Below are 17,904 nucleotides of genomic sequence, written 5' to 3' on the forward strand. Positions count from 1 at the left end.
TTTGGGATATGCAACCTAATATGTGGAATTCTGGACTTACATATTTAACACCAAGGAAATCAGTCTGATATCTAAGAACTGAAGATTCCAGAATTTGGCAGAAATACAGCATCATAAGATCACAGAAGCAGACATCAAAGAGGCACTCAGTCACAGCATCAACAGAATTGGAGAGATGGACGGAACTTCAATAGAATCTAGGACAGTTCATACCCTGAAAGGAATCCCCATGATAACATGTCTGATAAGCAGTCACCTCACTTCTGGGCAGTTCTAATTATGGCGCAATTTCCTGACATCAAGATTAAATTGGCTTCTTTGCAACTTCAATCCAATATTCTTAGCTCTCTGTCCTCTGCTGGGTGGTACAGTGGATAGAGCACTGGACATGGAGTCAGAAAGACCAGAGTTCAAATCCAGCCTCAGAAACTTACTAGCCATATGACCTGCTGTCTGCCTCAGTTTCCTCAACTATAAAATAGGGATGATAATGTCTTTTACTTCCCTGGGCTGCTGTGAGGATAGAATAAAATTATATTTATGGCACACAGAAGCACTATATAAATGCCAGCTATTCATTATGTTTTATTATTATCATTGTTATTATTATAAAATAGAACAAGTTTAATTCCTCTCCTACATGACAGCTCTTCAAATACTTGAACACAGATCTCATGATCCATTTGAATCTTTTTTTCTCCGGATAAAACATGACTGATTCCTTCTTCAGGTTCTCATACGAGACGGCCTCAAGGCCCTTCAGCACCCTGGCCCTCTTCTGGATGCTCCCCAGCTTATCAATATGAGTCCGGATTCCTCATTTTACAGATGAAGCAGCTGAGGCCCAGAGAGATGAAATGATTTCCCTAAGGTCACAAGAGTGGCAAATCAGGGCCTCTGACTCCAAACCCTTGCACTGTGCTATCCTGCCTCCACTACCCCTTTTTCAGATGATACACAGGACTAGATTCAAAGCAATTAGCTTAGAATGCATAAAAATGCTTCAATTAAACTACTTTAATTAGAGTACTCCAACTGAACTACTCCAATTAAAATCATGGATCATAAAATTCAACTCAGCAAATATTTATTGTCTAATATGCAGACAGTACTGTGCTAGAACACAAGAGGGAGATAAAAAGCTTATAGACATTCTTCCTGTGGTAGATAAGTGGTGCAATGGATAGAGCACTGGCCTTGGAGTCGGAAGGTTCAACTCCAGACTCGGATACTTACTAGCTGTGTGACCCTGGGCAAGTCACTTAACCCCAACTGCCTTAAAAAAAAAAAAAAGACATTTTTCCTGCTTTCATTGAGCTTCCTGCCCCACCTTTTTAAACCACTGGCATAGTGAGATGAAAGCAAGCCTTAGCATTACAAATGAGCAGAACAACTTTGAAAATTACAGATTGAACCTATTATTTTAAAAGAAAGGTAAACTGTACATAATAGAGATTTTCAGTTCCATATATGATCTTTTTTTGTTCTACTATGCATATGAAAATTCTTATTTTATTTAGTATTCCTTAAGTTCAGAATAAAAACATTTTTAAGCTTAAAAAAAAAAGGAAGGAAAAAAGCCGGAGTCAGGAAGGCCTGGATTCGAATCCCCACCTATGACATGTACTGGCTATGTTACCTTTGGCAAGTCACATGACCTCTCAGCAGCTCCAGGCCATTCTTTAAGAGTGCAAGTTGCATAGGAGATGACTGCCTACATTGGTAGGTATCACTAGGAATAAAGGGGTGGGGGAGGGGTGGAAGAATCACAGCTTTAATTTTTTTTAACTCTATTTTCTTTGGTACTCTGGAGGGAAAAGAAGAAATGGTGGCAAACTACCCAGAAAACAATATCAGGGTAGGTAAATCCTACTTATTCTCTACTGACCAATATAATTTTAGCCTTGGAAGAACATAAGTATTACTCCATCCTATTATTTGCCAGTCACAATCCCTGGGTGACCATATCCCCTTCATCAGAGCATACCTTACTTCACTATTCATATACAAATAATCTGGCAAATCATTTTACTCTTCCACAGGTAACACTCTAGAAAGTAAAAGCTACTGGTTATACAGGAACTTCAAGAAAACAAGGTAAGAGTAAAAAAATATATATCTTTACAATCTAGTCACTCATTGATACATCACTTAACTAGACCACTAAAAATGTCTTTAGTGATAATTTAGGGGAAAAAAAACCTGAAAGGCCATTTTACTACTCTTTTTTAGCATTTTTTACAAAAGTGTATGCTTGGAATGACTTTAGAATATACTTGCTGGCTCACACCTACCTATACTGAATATTCCATTTCTGTGTCTCTCTGTGTCTCTGTGTCTTTGCAAAAACCCCATACTTGGAACGCTCTCCTTCCTCACCTCCATTTCTTAGAGAAGTAGGGAACCCTAAAAGGGAACCCTAGTTCCCTTCAAGATTCAGCTAAAGTGCTACCAACTTATTGGACTGGGAGGGACAGAAGGAGGGGGACTCATGGCCCAATCATCATGGAAACTCTAACTTCTTCAACTTTTTCAACATGTGTCAATTCACCCCACCCCAACCCTCTCCACCCCGTCTTCTGAGGGCTACCATCTTCAAGATCCCTTTCCTGACTCCCCCAAGTTGTGAGCCTCTCTCCCCATAAAAAAACCACTTTGCTTTTATTTGTATGTGTCCTACATTTAAAAAGCTGTGGATGTTATAATCCATCCTCAGTATAATGTAAGCTCTTTAAGGACGAGGAGTGCTTGCTTTTATATTTGTATCCCCAATGCCTTGTACATGATGGGGTATTTAACAGGGTCAAGGAAAATCTATCTGGATATCAAGGAAAGAAAAGCAGTAAGTAGGACGTAGTGGAAATTTGCAATCAGATGACCTCCATTTAAATGGCAGGGTGGGGAGATCGGCAAAGAGGGCAAAGTGTAAATCAGCATTTTTGCCTCACTTTCCCAACATACCTCCTCCACTACAATCTAGAAAACGAGCCAGACCAAATTCTGATCAGGAAAAAAAAAAAAGTCCTGGTAAGTCATTTTTTTCAGTCCAGATCAGCTTAAGAAAATGGAGAGGTCTGCAAACACTAGGGTTGGGGCCAGCCAGCTCAGCACAGTGCTAGTGGTGGCAGCAGCAGCAGGACAAGGAATATTACAGCACCCAGGGAAGGAAAGGGAACCAAGATAGAACACTAGGGGAGGAAGCATCAGGACAGAAAGAGATCCCAGCAGACCACTGCAAGTGTTGAGAGCAGGATTGGGTGCCTTCTGGAAGTTTTCTAGGTCTCTAAATATATCAATAAAAGAGAGAAAGAGTAGATCAATGCATTGGGAATGAAACTTTTAAAAATTAGAAAACTAACAAATTAAAAAGCCCCAATGAAACACCAAAACAGAAATCTTGAATATCAAAGATTAACAAAGTTGAAAATAAAAAATAAAAACCATTGAACTAATCAACAAAACCAGAAGCTTTTTTTTTAGCCAATTAAATAGATAAACCAATGGCTGGTTGGATTTAATTACAAAAAAAAAAAAGAAAACCAAATTTTCAGTATCAAAAAAGAAAAAGGTGAATTCAGAACCAATGAGGAGAAAATAAAAGCAATTATTAGGAGATATTTGGCCCAATTGTATACCAATAAAACTGATGATCTTAATGAAGTGGGTGAATATTTACAAAAAACTATAAATTATCAAGATCAACAGAAGAGGAAATAGAACACTTAAACAACTTTATCTTAGAAAAAGCAATTAAACAAGTAATAAATGATCACCCTAAGAAAAAACACCAAGACCAGATGGATTTACAAGTAAATTCTAACAACCATTTTAAAAACAATTCTAATACTAAACAAATTGTTTGAAAATGGGGAAAGAAGAGATCCTGCCAAATTCCTTCTATCATATAAATACGATCTTGATACCTAAATTCAGAGAGAGCCAAAAGAGAAAAATAAAACTGTAGACCAATTTCCCTAATGAATACTGACATAATAAAAAAAAATTATTAGCAAAGAGATTATAGGAATATATCACAAAGATCATATATTAAGACCAGGATGGATTTATGTCAGAAATGCAGTTAAGAAGTTAAAAATGCTATATGCAAAATTGACCATATCAATTTTTTAAAATTACAGTAATAATTTGATTATCTCAACATATGCAGAAAAAGCTTTTGACAAAATACAACACCTATTCTGATTAAAAAACACTAAAAAGTATAGGAATAAACGGAGCTTTTCTTAAAACAATATGTAGTATCTCTCTAAAACCAAAAGCAAGCATTCTCAGTAATGGAGACATATATACTAGAAATCTTTCCAGTAAGATCAGGGGTGAAGCAAGAATGCCCAATATCGCTACTATTGTTTCAATACTATACTAGAAATGCTAGCTATAGCAAGAAGACAAGAAAAAGAAATGGAACGAATACACAAAGGCAACGAGGAAACAAAACTATCTTTGCAGATGATACGATGATTTACTTAGAGAACCCTAGAGAGACAACTGAAAGACTAATTGAAATACAACAACTTCAGCAAACAAGCCCATTTCATAAAATAAATTCACATCAAATCATTGGTGTATACCAATAAAATCCAGGAGGAAGAAATAGAAAATTCATTTAAAATAACTATAGACAGTATAAAATACTTGGGAGTTGACCTGCCAACACACAAATAAGACTTTTATAAACACATTTACAAAACACTTTTTATACAAATAAAGAATGATCTAAATAACTGTTGTTCGGTCGTTTTTCAGTAATGTCTGACTCTTTGTGACCCCATTTCTTGGCAAAGATACTGGAGTGGCTTGTCATTTCCTTCTCCAGCTCATTTTACAGATGAGGAAACTAAGGCAAACAAGGTTAAGTGACTCGCCCTGAATCACACAGCTAATGAATGTCTGAAACCAGATTTGAATTCAAGAGGATGAGTCTTCCTGATTTCAGGCCTCGAACTCTATCCATTGTACCACATAGCTGTTCCTTTACATAAACGGAGAAATATTAATTGCTCATGAGTAAGCTGAGTTAATATAATAAAAAATGACAATACTAGCTAAATTCATTTATTTCTTCAGTGCCATACCAGTCAAGTTAACAAAGAACTATTTTATAGAGCTAGAAAAAAAATAATAAATTCATCTAAAGGAACCAAAAGTCAAGAATATCAAGAAAATCAAATGGGGAAAAAAATGGGAAGGGGCCTGAGCAGTACCAGAACTCAAACTATACCACAAAGCTGTAATCATCAAAATAATTTGGTATCAGGTAAGAAACAGAGAAGTTGATCAATGGAACAGGTAAGTTATATAAAATACAGAAGCAAATGAGCACAGCAACGTAATGTTTGATAAAACCAAAAATCCCAGCTATTGGGACAAGAACTCACTATTTAACAAAAACCATTCAGAAATCTGGAAAGTAGTCTGGCCAAAACTAGGCAGAGACCAACATCTTATATCTTATACCAAAATAAGCTCAAAATAGGTACATGATTTAGACATAAAGGGTAATATCACAAGCAAATTAGTAGAGCATGGAAGAAATTATTTGCTGGGCCTATGGATGGGTGAAAGAGTTCATAAATACACAAGAGATACAAAGGTTCACAGGAAGTAAAATGGATAATTCTTATTACATAAAATTAAAAAGTTTTCACACGAAACAAATGAAGCTAAAATAAGAATAAAAGCAAGAAATTAGGGGGGGAAATATTTCCAGCAAGTTCCCTAATACAGGTCTCATTTCAAAAATATATGGGGAACCGAGTCAAATTTACAAGAATAAGGGAACATTCTCCAACTGGTAAATGGTGAAAGGATATGAATAGATAGTTTAGTTTCCAGAGAAAGAAATCAAAGCTATCAACAGCCGTATGAAAAAATGCTCTAAAACAGTAATAATTAAGGAAATACAAATTAAAACAACTCTGAGGTACCACCTTGCACCCATCAGCTTGGCTAAAATTACAAAAAGGGAAAATGACAAAAGCTAGAGGGGATATGGGAAAATATACTGTTGGTAGAGCTATAAACTATGCCCAAAAAGCTATTAAATTCTACATACCTTTTAACCCAGTGATAACACTAGTAGGTACAAACCCCAAAGAGATCAAAGAAAGAGGAAAAGGGTCCATATGTACAAAAATATTTATAGCATTTCTTTTTATGATAGCAAAGAACTGGAAACTGAGGGGAAGCCCATCAACTGGGGGATGGCTGAACAAGTCATGGTATACTATTGTATACCATGGAATATTATTCTGCTGTAAGAAATCTTAGAGGATGGTTTCAGAAAAACTTGGGAAGGCTTGTATGAACTGATACAAAGTAAAGTAAGCAGAACCAAAAGAACAATTTATACAGTAATAATATTGTAAACATAATCAACTGTGAAAGACATAGTAATTCTGATCAGTACAAAAATCAATCACGATTCCAAAGGACTCATGACGAAATATGTTATCTATCTCCAGAAGAGAACTGATGGACTTGGATTGCAGACTAAAGCATATTTCTTCTATTTCTTTCTTTTTCTTGCTTTTTTTCTCTTGGAACTTGGCTAATGAGGAAATTTGTTTTGCAGGTATATATCAATTCATAATGGGTTTTATTTTTCTTGCCTCCTCAATAGTTGAGGAAGAGAGAGGGAGGGAATTTGGAACTGAAAATTAAATTGAATACAAATGAATGAATAAATAAATCAATCCTAGCCCTGCTACTTATTATATGACTATGGGGAAGTCACTTAATCTCTTTAGGCCTCAGTTTCTACATCTATCAAATAAAGGAATTAGATCATATGATCCCTAAGGTCCCTTCGAGTTCTAGATTCTATGTCTTTGAAAATGGACACACTAAAATCCAGATACACACAACAAAAAACCAACAACTTTGTTAGAATTCAAGCACACAGTACAAAGACAGAAATGGGAGATGGAATACTATGTACAAGAAACAGTAAGAAGGACAGTTTGCCTAAGCTGAAGTGCGCACAAAGGGCAGTAATGTATAACAAAGAAGGAAAGGTAGGCTGGAGACAGGTTGTGAAGGGCTTCAAGTGTCAAAGTTTATATATGATCTTAGATGTAATAGAAAGCCTCTCTGCTATTTATTGAGTAGAAGAATAGCATGGTCAAAACTGTGTATTATGAAAATTACTCTGGCAACTGAGTAAAGGATGGATTGGAGAGGGGAAACCCTTGAAGATAAGAGATCAATTAGGAGAGTACTGTAATAGTCCAGGCAAGAGTTGATGCAGGCAGTTAGGGTGGTGACTATATAAAAGAGAAGGGAAGATGGAGGAAGACACAATAAAATTTAACAGAAGTAAATATGTGGACTCAGTGAAAGTGAGGCATCAATGCTGATACCAAGGTTGCAAACTGGGGTGACTTAGAAGAATGGTGGTATTCTTAAAAGAAATAAGGAGGTTTGGGGGCAGCTAGGTGGCACAATGGATAGAGCACTGGCCCTGAAGTCAGCAGGACCTGAGTTTAAATCTGGCCTCAGACCAAACACTTTACACTTACTAGCTGTGTGACCCTGGGCAAGTCACTTAATCCCAACTGCCTAAAAAAAAAAAAGAAAGAAAGAGAGAAGGAAGTTCAAAAGACAGTTGGGTTTGGGAGAAAGATAATGGATTCAGTTTTGGTCATGCTGAGTTTAAGAGGTCTAGAAGACATTGGAAGCATCCAATACACAGCTGGTGATGTGGGACTGAAGCTTGGGAGAGAGAATAGGACTGAAGATGGATCTGAGAATTATCTACATAAAAATAATAACTGTCAGGTCTTCCCAGATAGTCTCAGTCACAGAGAGTTGGAAGGAGCTCATTCAGAGGCTCAGACTACTGACCTAGCCATGCCAGAAAACCAAACCATTATCACTTGAACTGTCTTATGAAGATTCTGAAGGGTACCTGGCAAGATAAGGTACTGAACACTGAGGTCCTCTCTTAAGCTAAACTGCCAAGCATTCAACTCTACTGCAAAGAGTGCAACTCTGATGGTCTAGCCACATAGCACAAATGTCAAACATATAGTTCCTTAAAATATTATTTTAATGAAAAGTCATACAAGGCAAGAGCTCAAAAGAAGTGGTACAAGGACATTCTCAAGGTCTCTTTGAAGAACTTTAGTATCAATTGTGAGACATGGGAGATGCTGGCACAAGACCACCCAGCGTGGCATGACTGCATGAAAGAAGGCTCTGTATTCCATGAGCAAAGCAGAATCTCAGTAACACAAAGGAAATGTGAGCTGTGCAAATCCAAAAACATCTTCATCCCAAACGTTCAAATGGACTACACTGCCTGACCTGCAGTAGAGCCTTCTGAAATCATAATGGATTCATCAGCCATAACTGAATACATCATACCCCGACCCCAACATTGTGATGTCATTGGTCTTCTTTGAAAACGAAGGACAAACAACAAGTGATGTTCAAATGGGCTTGGAGGTTGATGGTGCAATTTGTTTACACTTGTCTTGGGATTATTATGGAGAAATTATGCTAGGTAGGGTAACAGAATGAAGGGTACTCTTCAACAAGAAGGGTTTTAAAAATATCAAAGACCCTTCAGAACAAAGTATATTAAAAGTAAGAGAAATTCAAAATTAAAACAAGATGTTTCAGTGGGAGTGCTGCCTCAGGACAGAATGATAGAGACTATAGATTGAGGAAGGGTTGGGCAACCCACCAAGTATGGAATCTAGAGCCAGGAAAACATGAATTCCAATTCTGCCTCTGATTCTTACAAGCTATATGATCCTGGGAAATTATCTAAAATTTTCAAGCCTCTCTATTTCCTAATCTATAAAATGGAAAAGATACCTGTAGTGCCCACCCCATAACCCCAATCCAATCTGTTGCCAAGGTCTGCTGATTTCATCATCTCTTGAATATGCCTGTTTCTCTCCTCTGACACTGTCACCACTCTAGCACAGGCCCTCCTCACCTCACGTCTAGACTATCGCAATAGCCTGGCAGTGATTCTACTGCTTCTAGTGTCTCCTCACTCTAGTCCATCTTCCATTCGGCTGCCAAAGTGATCTTCCTAACCCACAGGTATGATCATGTCACCTCTCCTACTCAAGAAACTCCAATGGCTCCCTATTGACATCCACAATCAAATATAAAATCCTCCTGTATCCAAAGCCCTTAATAACCTGATCCCTCCACAGCTTTCCAGTCTTCTTACACTTTATACTCCCCCATGTACTATTTGATCTAGTCGCATTGCCCTCCTTGCTGTTCCTCAAACAAGACACTCTCTCAACTCTGGACATTTTTCCTGGCATGGAATGTTCTCCTTGGCTTCCTTCAATCTCCAGCTAAAATCTCACTAAAATTATCCTTCACAATCCCTTTTAAGTCTACCACCTTCCTTGTATTGATTATTTCCAATTTATCCCAAACATAGCTTCTTTGTACTGCAGGGCCCCATCCCGGTCTGTGACAACAGAGAGAAGAAGCAATTTAATCTCCGAGGACAGGACCAGTCACTATAATCCAGTTCAAGGAATTTTGCTTGAGTTCAAGCAACCAGGAGGAGACTTTCACAACCACAGCACCAAGATCACTAGAATGAGAATCGTGGAAACAGAAATCTTAGACTCAAAAACATGAAAGGCCAAAAGGGAAGCATTTTTTCCTTCTGAAAGGCAGGAAAAAAGTGGAGGGAAATCTCCAGATCCACAAGAGGACAAAATGAAGCACAAAGCCTGAAGAATTTTGAGTACTAGCTTTAAGAAAGATGTCTACTTACATCTGGACTTGTGAGTTGAGAACGGATTCCAGAAAGCTGACACACAAACCCACCTAGCCCAGTCAGAGCCACCAGCTAAGAAAGGTAAAGCAATCTATCATCAAAGACAAAACCTGGCAAAAGGGGCTGAGCAGGAAGGAAGAAGAAACATAAAAGAGTAAAATACAGGTCCCTGTAATTGGAAAGATTCCTTCTTAAAGTCATTGTATGCTCGTAAACTTCTCTTTTAATTTAGCATTATGTTCCCCTATATATTATTGTATGTAGTAATAATCCATCATAAAAAACTTAAAGGAAAGGAAAAAGGACCATTTTAAGGCATCTGGGCAAAGAATCAACTATTTTTTTAAATTACAAAAAAAGGCTATCACCTCTCTGATAGCTTAAGCTAAATGGTGGTGAACTTAGAAAACAGGAAAGTGATAGCACTGAGGAAAAAAATAAAAGAGGAAATCAATTTGGGGGCTCATTATTAGTAGATAAAATTGAGATTGTGGTATATAGCCCATGAGGCTACTTAGTGTCAAAGGCCCATAATGTCACATGTTGATTCTAGTAAGAGAATATAGCTTTATAGATTTATTACATCTTGTCTCTGAATCACAAGTGCAATGGAGACTGTAAACAGTGCCAAGGCAGAAGATGTTTAGTGAGTAGTGAGAAAAATAGAGCATGATGGACAGGGAAGAGTGATAGAAATGTGAATAATTGAAGACATTACATCACTTCCATAAAAGCCACACTAATAATTAGAAACATTCAGTAATCCATCTGCTGCACAAGGAATTAATCCTTCAAGGCAGCAACTCTGGTAAGAGTCACAAACTCCTTTCTAGGAAAGTAGATGAAGGGATACCAGCAGAGCTGCAAGACCAGATGGAAATCATTGCCATCTTAATGCCCTGAAGTCAGCTTCAGGCGATCCCAGCCCTCAGCAGGGGTTCTAAAAGAGGTGATCCTTTCACAAAAGGAGACTTGCCTGTCCTCAAACTGAGAGATTTTTTCAACTGGAGCAAAAATAAGTGCAGGAAAGAAAGAAGAGAAGCATAAAGGGTTGTCTCCACGTAACATCACTATTGTATTAACTGACAGCAGAATTTTTAATTTTTTTAAACTTTACTATAATTTCTATCAGCACAAATGTACTTAAAAATAATTATAAGCAAATATTGTAATTTTACTTTGAAATAAAAATGTTTATCCTACTATCTTCTAGTACATGTAAATGTACTACGTTAGATGACATTGTCAATCAATCAATACGCATTTATTAAGCACCTACTATTTGCCAGGCACTGTGCTAAGCACCGGGGATACAAAATGAAAGAAAACATAATCTTTGGGGACAGCTAGGTGGCACAGTGGATAGAGCTCCGGCCTTGGAGTCAGGGCTTGCGTTCAAATCCTGTCTCAGACACTTGACACTTACTAGCTGCGTGACCCTGGGCAAGACACTTAACCCCACTGCCTCACCAAAAAAAAAAAATCCCTGCTCTCAAGGAGTTTATAATCTAATGGGGGAAGACAACAGAGGATCAAATAAATACAAAGTAACCTACATACACAGCCTGGTCATTAGAGGTATTCTTAAATACCAGTCTTCTTACTATTCTAGTGCAGTCCTAGTTCTTCAAAAATAAGACATCAGAAAAAGAGTTCTTAACCTGGGGCCAACTTGAGTTTTTTAAATTTTGATATTAATATTTAGTATTTTAATATAGTTCATTTCTTTGTAATTCTGTTTCATTTGATGCATATAAAAACATTCTGAGAACAGACTTCACCAGGCTACCAAGGGGTGCAGGACATAAAAAAAGTTAAGATTCCCTATTTAGAGGAAGTATGGGGGTGGTTCCAAGAAAAAAGTTTCTAAATTTATTTTTTTATACGCATTTACAATCTGTCCCTCTCACTACCCTCTCATCCTACTGAACCAAAACAACAACAACCACAACAAAAAATCCTTTACCGTAAGCATGCCTAATCTAGCAAAATAAATTTCCCACACTGACCGTGCTTGAAAATGTATGTCTTGTACTGTACTTCAAGATCATCTCACTACCAGGAGATAAGCGGGTATGTGTGTATGTGTGTGTGTGTGTAGGTATATACGTGTGTGTATGTATATAGATACACATATGTATGTATCTATATACATATATGAATATACATGTATATAGATAGATACATATACGTATATTATATATATACAGATACAGTTTGTTTATATATATATATATACACACACACACACATATATATATATCTCCTCTTCAGTTTTCTAGACTCATGATTTAATATTACACTGACCAGAGTTCTAGTTTACAAGTTGTTTTCAAAGAAACAATGTTAAAAGTAAGTTTCAAAGTTTTGGAGTAGGTTTGGATAGCAAGGCATTAATAACCATACTGTAAATGATGCTGACCAACGCTTGGCTGCAAAGAAGAGATATGAGAAGACACTTCCTCCCACTTCTTTAGAGAGAAACTATGAGAGACTATGAATGTGGAATACTGAATAGAATTCTTACTGTTTTCCATGTGCTGAACTGTTTTATTTATTCTTTTTTATTCACTATAAGAGATGGCTCTCTTGGGGCAGTGGGGAAAGTTTGAGGGATATGTTAGAAAATGCAGATGATATATACTAGGAAATTCAAGTGATGTAAAAGCAAAAAACAATAAAAATTAATTTTTGGCCAGAACAACCATGGAGAATATGACTGTATGTTGGCACTGTCATCAATAAAAGCATCAAATGTTTAAATTTTAGTAGCTTCTCTCATCTTTTGAAATTTTCTACTTTATTAAGTAAGTACATCAAGACACATCCTTAAGCAGCAGCAGTAAGTAGTAATAAAATTTGTAAATACTGTAGATCTGTCCAATCACTTCAGTGCTGTTAAGGATAACATACACTTCAACAAATAAACACTTTTAGAAAGCCTAGTAAAATCTACGTGACACAGCGTTCCACTGCCCCCCACCCAAAATACACACATTAGATTAACTAAATGTAATGATATTATCACCATAGTCGAGACAATTCTGTGTTCAATTTCACCATATCCTAGTCTCAGTTTTGGTTTCAGGACCTTTTGCTCTTTAGTTCTTATAATTCACAAGTTCTTTAGGCTACAGTCTAAAATTTGAATATACAGTATTTGCTAACTGAAAAGAAAAGCATTTACCAATATCATTTGCACTAAAAAGGGGTGCGTTTTACCATTGCACAAGTTAAACACACTCTATTCTAAATTCCATTATGTTCAGAAGGGCTCTTCACAATGTAGTTGGTCATTTGCAACCATTAAATGTCAACCTGTTGTTGGGATTTTGCATAATATACTTCTTAGGCACTGGCTCGTTCCCCCATTTTCTACCCTTCTGCATAATAAGATGGACAATGTCACCAAGGATGAACAGAACTCTTCAAAACTGAGGCAGTCAAGAGTCTTTAGAACTTGAAATTTTCTTCCATCACAGAAATATACACTTTCTGAAAATCAAATCCAACAACTAATCTATAGTTGAGCAAGGTTAATGTGCCATTTAAATAAGAAAGATGTGGTATTTCGAAGATAGCCAAAGTTAACATGAAAAGAAGAAAAAAAAGATATTGAAGGAAAAATCTGAATCCACCAAACCTGAAGAGCTTAATAAATAATAAATCAAAATGAATCCGAAGTAAATGTCAGCAAATTGACATTAGCATAATATTCAGAATCACAATTAATTGATCAAGGGAAAGGCAGATTATAAAGTCTATTGTTCTACCTTTTAAGGTATCAAGCTTAGCTAAAGGATGGTATAAAATACAGAACTAGTGCCCAGTTCATTGTCTACATCTTCCCCAAACCTTCCATTTTGACTTAGAGTTGACCATTTCTTTAATATCATGCTCCACAGTGCCTCTGCACTGTTAAAATATAATTTATTATGTCTGTGTGTGTTTTGGTAATAAAGAGAGGATGCCTGGGTCAGTCAGAAGAGATGAAAATAGTGTGATGTCTGTGATGCCAATTAGTGTAAAATTTCCAGGTTTCTAATTTGGGGGGATAAATATATGTTTTTTCTTTTTTTTTACATGCATTCTTTATTCAGCATGCATTAATCATCTTATTTCCTTCCTTGATGGGTCCAAGCAAGGTCAGTTTTTTAATGCTTCAGCACTAAAAGTATTTTATTCAGACTAAGATTTCTAGGACCTTTTCCTTTCCCTTCACAAGAAAGTCTCTTTAATGGCAGCCAATTTGCAAACATCAGATGTAAGATTACAGCTTCAGTAAAACAAGGAGAAAGAAATTAAAGTTCACTTCAAGTATTTATGTTGGCATAGACTGAACAGAACGATTTATGAAGAAACTGACACCAAGGGCTCCATTCTGCCATCAGTCATGTGCTGCGTGCACCAGATTTTCACATTACTTTAATCAAGAAGCAGACATAATGAGTCTATCATTTAAAGTATGCAAATTCATTATTCCTCCTTTGTGGAAGTTTGACATCTTGGCTCATGTCACACATTCACAAACCAAGTATGCATTCTACTAAGAGGACAAAGAACAAAGAAACTGGAATAAGTTGACTGTTTAAGTTATACCATCTTTCCCTTCTTGAAGCAAGCAAACAGAAAAAAAAAGTGCCTGCTAACATTATAAGGTCACTAGGGTCAGTTTTAATAACACAAGATCTTCAATTTCCCTTCATGATGCTTAAGAGAATCCCTAAAGTCTTATAAACAATTTTTCAGACTAAATATTAATAATCATCCCCAACAACTAAGCTCACCACACATTTTTCTTAAATATATTTTTAAAAGATATTAAAATACATCAATGATAAACAATGTTCAACTCATTCTTCATCTGGGAGAACAGCAATAATACGACCGCCTATGGAGACAGTGAAAATTGGAAAGTTGTTTCTTAAAACCAATTCATTCCCTAACCCCATAAAAATAAAAAGCTCAATTCAAAACAAATATGTATACAAATACATGATCCAATTTAATTTTTTATGTGTAAAGAATTCAATTTCTAAAAAAAATTCAATTTCTAATAAAAATTGTCCGTGTTAAATTTAATTCAGAAAAAAATCACCCATTTTTCAAATTTCTTATTTCTAAATCACAAATTTTCTTTCTTCATTATTCTTTACATTGGACAGCTTCTCAAGAAGATGTAATGATTAAAGCATTAAAGGTTCAATAGGAACACAACGAAATAAATACTATTAAAAAAAACTTTTGAGAAATGCCTTAAAATATAAAGGACAAAACCATCATATAAAAAAATGAGTTTTCTTTCTCCTTCACAGGTACTTGTTATTGGAATGATCCTTAGCTCTGTCCTATCTTTACTTACTCTCTGATAATTCTGGATTTCCTCGAAGATTCATCATCTTTGGAATTGAAGGGCCATATACATCCACATCCAGCAAACCAATGGCCTTTGACTGAAAAATAAAAAAATTCCCTATTAAAAATTTCATAATGTAAATCAAAAATAAGATGAGTACATATTAAATCTGAAAACACAAAAGGAAAGGTATAAAATTTAAATGAATGCTCATGTCCCATCCTTTCAAAAAAAATATTGTAGAAGAACTAATATAAATGCTTTTACAAAGAATTTTTTTGTTGTTGTTGTTCCTTCTAGGGAACTGCCAACACATTACTCACTGTTTTCCCATTACAGTTTATCTTTTTTCCATATATAACCCAAAATAGAAGATGGTCTGTTCCTTATGAACCTGACTTTTTGAAGACTAAACTACAAATACACAGTGTTAAATGTCTATAATTTACAATATATATAACAACAAAGCTATAAGGAGAATTAGCATGAACTATTTAATTAGAAAACACTTCTAATGAACTAAAAATTTAAAAATAAAGGTATTACAAAATTTACATTGTAAACTAAGAACTGCAAAACAATGATACAAAACTGCTGCTGCTAACCATCTTTCATTTTTCACCTGACCTACTTCTTTTCCAAACACAAAGCTACTTTTCAAACTACTCAGTGGATAGATCCGGTTTCTAGAAAAGATGTTGCAAGTTTATATGCAACAACATAAATATAAGATAAAAATGAAAATAGCCACTTGATTTGTCTACTAAATTTATCAACAAATCAATTTCCTATAGCATACTGTACACTGAAACAGCTAAGTCAAAAGATCTGATTTCTATACTTAGCATTGCTTCTTACTCAATACTCAACCTACAGAAAGTCATTAACTTTCCTAAGGCTATTTTCTCTTTTCTAAAATCTAACTTACTGAATATTTATTGATGCCTACTACGCGCAAGGCCCTACCAATGGTGGGGACCGTTTGGCCCCACCCCTGCACAGTAGAAGATAACCATCTCTTCTCAATTTACAGAATACTTTGACAATAAATGAGAAAAAAGCTGATGCATTTAGAGTAAAGGTATCATATAAAATATAAATATACCTTTCAATATGACTATTAAGCCAAAATTTACTGAGAATGTACTATAAGCAAATCATCGAACATGAATACATGAGTAAATTACTCCCAAAAATATTTTAATCTAGTAAAGAAGAGAATAAATATGCACAAAAATATACTATGAAATATTTGAATCAACAAGCATTTATCAAGCGTCTACTGGTGAAAGCCATTGTGCTAAACTCTGTGAAAAAAAGGACAAAAAACAAAGTATTCTCTACCCTCAAGGAGCTTACTTTCTACCACAGGATACAACACATCAACAGATAAGTACAGGGCAGGTAGGTGGCATAGTGGATAGAGCTCCAGCCTTGGGGTCAGGAAGACCTGAATTCAAATGTGACCTCAGACACTTGATACTTACTAGCTGTGTGACCCTGGGCAAGCCACTTAACCACACTGCCTAGCCAAAAAAAAAAAATAGATAAGTAAATATGAGGTAATCTGATGATAGTGAAAACATTAATAACTGGAGAGTTTAGTAAAGACTTCACAGATGTAGTCCCTGCTATAAGCTTTAAAAGATGTTAAGGGGGGCAGCTAGGTGGCGCAGTGGAAGGACCTGAGTTCAAATTCGGCCTCAGACCAAACACTTGACACTTACTAGCTGTGTGACCCTGGGCAAGTCACTTAACCCAAATTGCCAATAAATAAATGAATGAATGAATGGATAAATAAACAAATGAATGAATGAATGAATAAGAGATGTTAAGGATTCTAAGAGGCAGAAGTACAGAGAAGACGTCTGTCTAAAAGGTATGGATGATATACTTTGTACAAATACATAGAGGCCGGATACATACTGTTAAGGTTGAGGAATAACAAGAAGTCAGAGTGATGAGAACACAAAAGAAGTACAAAATACGAGGAAACTTCAGAAGAGGGAAAAATAGGGAAACTAAAGATGGCTTCATGAAGGGAGTGACAACTGTGTTGGGCCTTAACAAACAGAGCCAGAGGAGAAGGAGGTATTCCAAGAGGAGGAAGCAGCATAAATAAAGGCACAGAGGAGGGAAAGCTTAAGATGGGACCTAGAAATGGGAAGTTCCATTTGGCAGAAATAAACGATAGAAAAGAAGGAATCAGAAAGGAATGTTTAATTGGAATCAGACTATGGAAGAAAATTCTAGATTAAAATGTGTGGACTGTATTTAGTAGACAATGGAGAGTCAATGAAGGTTGTTGAGCAATAGAGTAATGTAAGCATATGTGTTCGTAAAGAAGATTAATCTGGCAGCAGTATAAAGGATTAAGACTTTGGAGATAAGGAAACAAATTAAGGGGTTATATAGGTGGTCAAAATAAAGGCTGTACGAGGGACAGTGTTGAAAGTGGAGAGCAAAGGACGGCTTGGGGAAATATTACAGAAGTTAAAAAATAAACCATACTTGGGAACTAACTAGATGTGGAAGGAAAGAGGAATCAAAAATGTCTCAGAGTTTGAACCTAAGTGACACAGAGGACGATCTAAGACACCATTAACAGAAACAGGTTAGTCAAAAGGAAAAGGAGGTTTTAGGGAAAGTATAACGAGTTCAGTTTTGGAAATGGTGAAGCAAAGGTCGCCCAAATGAAGACATCCAATAGCCAGTTAGCTGGAAATACGTTTGGAATCTAGAAGAAATGCCAGGTTAGGAGATATGA

The 17,904-nt window shown here is 36.0% G+C and overlaps 1 protein-coding gene across 2 annotated transcripts in view; it reads right to left on the bottom strand.

Annotated features, from left to right (window-relative positions):
• NUBPL (NUBP iron-sulfur cluster assembly factor, mitochondrial) overlaps window positions 1-17,904 on the bottom strand; it is a 301,075-nt gene that overhangs the window by 220,809 nt on the left and 62,362 nt on the right. For both annotated transcript variants that reach the window (XM_078151398.1, XM_021004310.2), the window contains one exon: window positions 15,144-15,234. In XM_078151398.1, coding sequence (XP_078007524.1) covers window positions 15,144-15,234 — 91 coding nt within the window. The remainder of the gene's footprint in view (window positions 1-15,143; window positions 15,235-17,904) is intronic.

This window comes from Phascolarctos cinereus, unplaced genomic scaffold (assembly GCF_003287225.1).
Source record: "Phascolarctos cinereus isolate Bilbo 61053 unplaced genomic scaffold, phaCin_HiC Scaffold_3;HRSCAF=262, whole genome shotgun sequence".
Lineage (NCBI taxonomy): Eukaryota > Metazoa > Chordata > Mammalia > Diprotodontia > Phascolarctidae > Phascolarctos > Phascolarctos cinereus.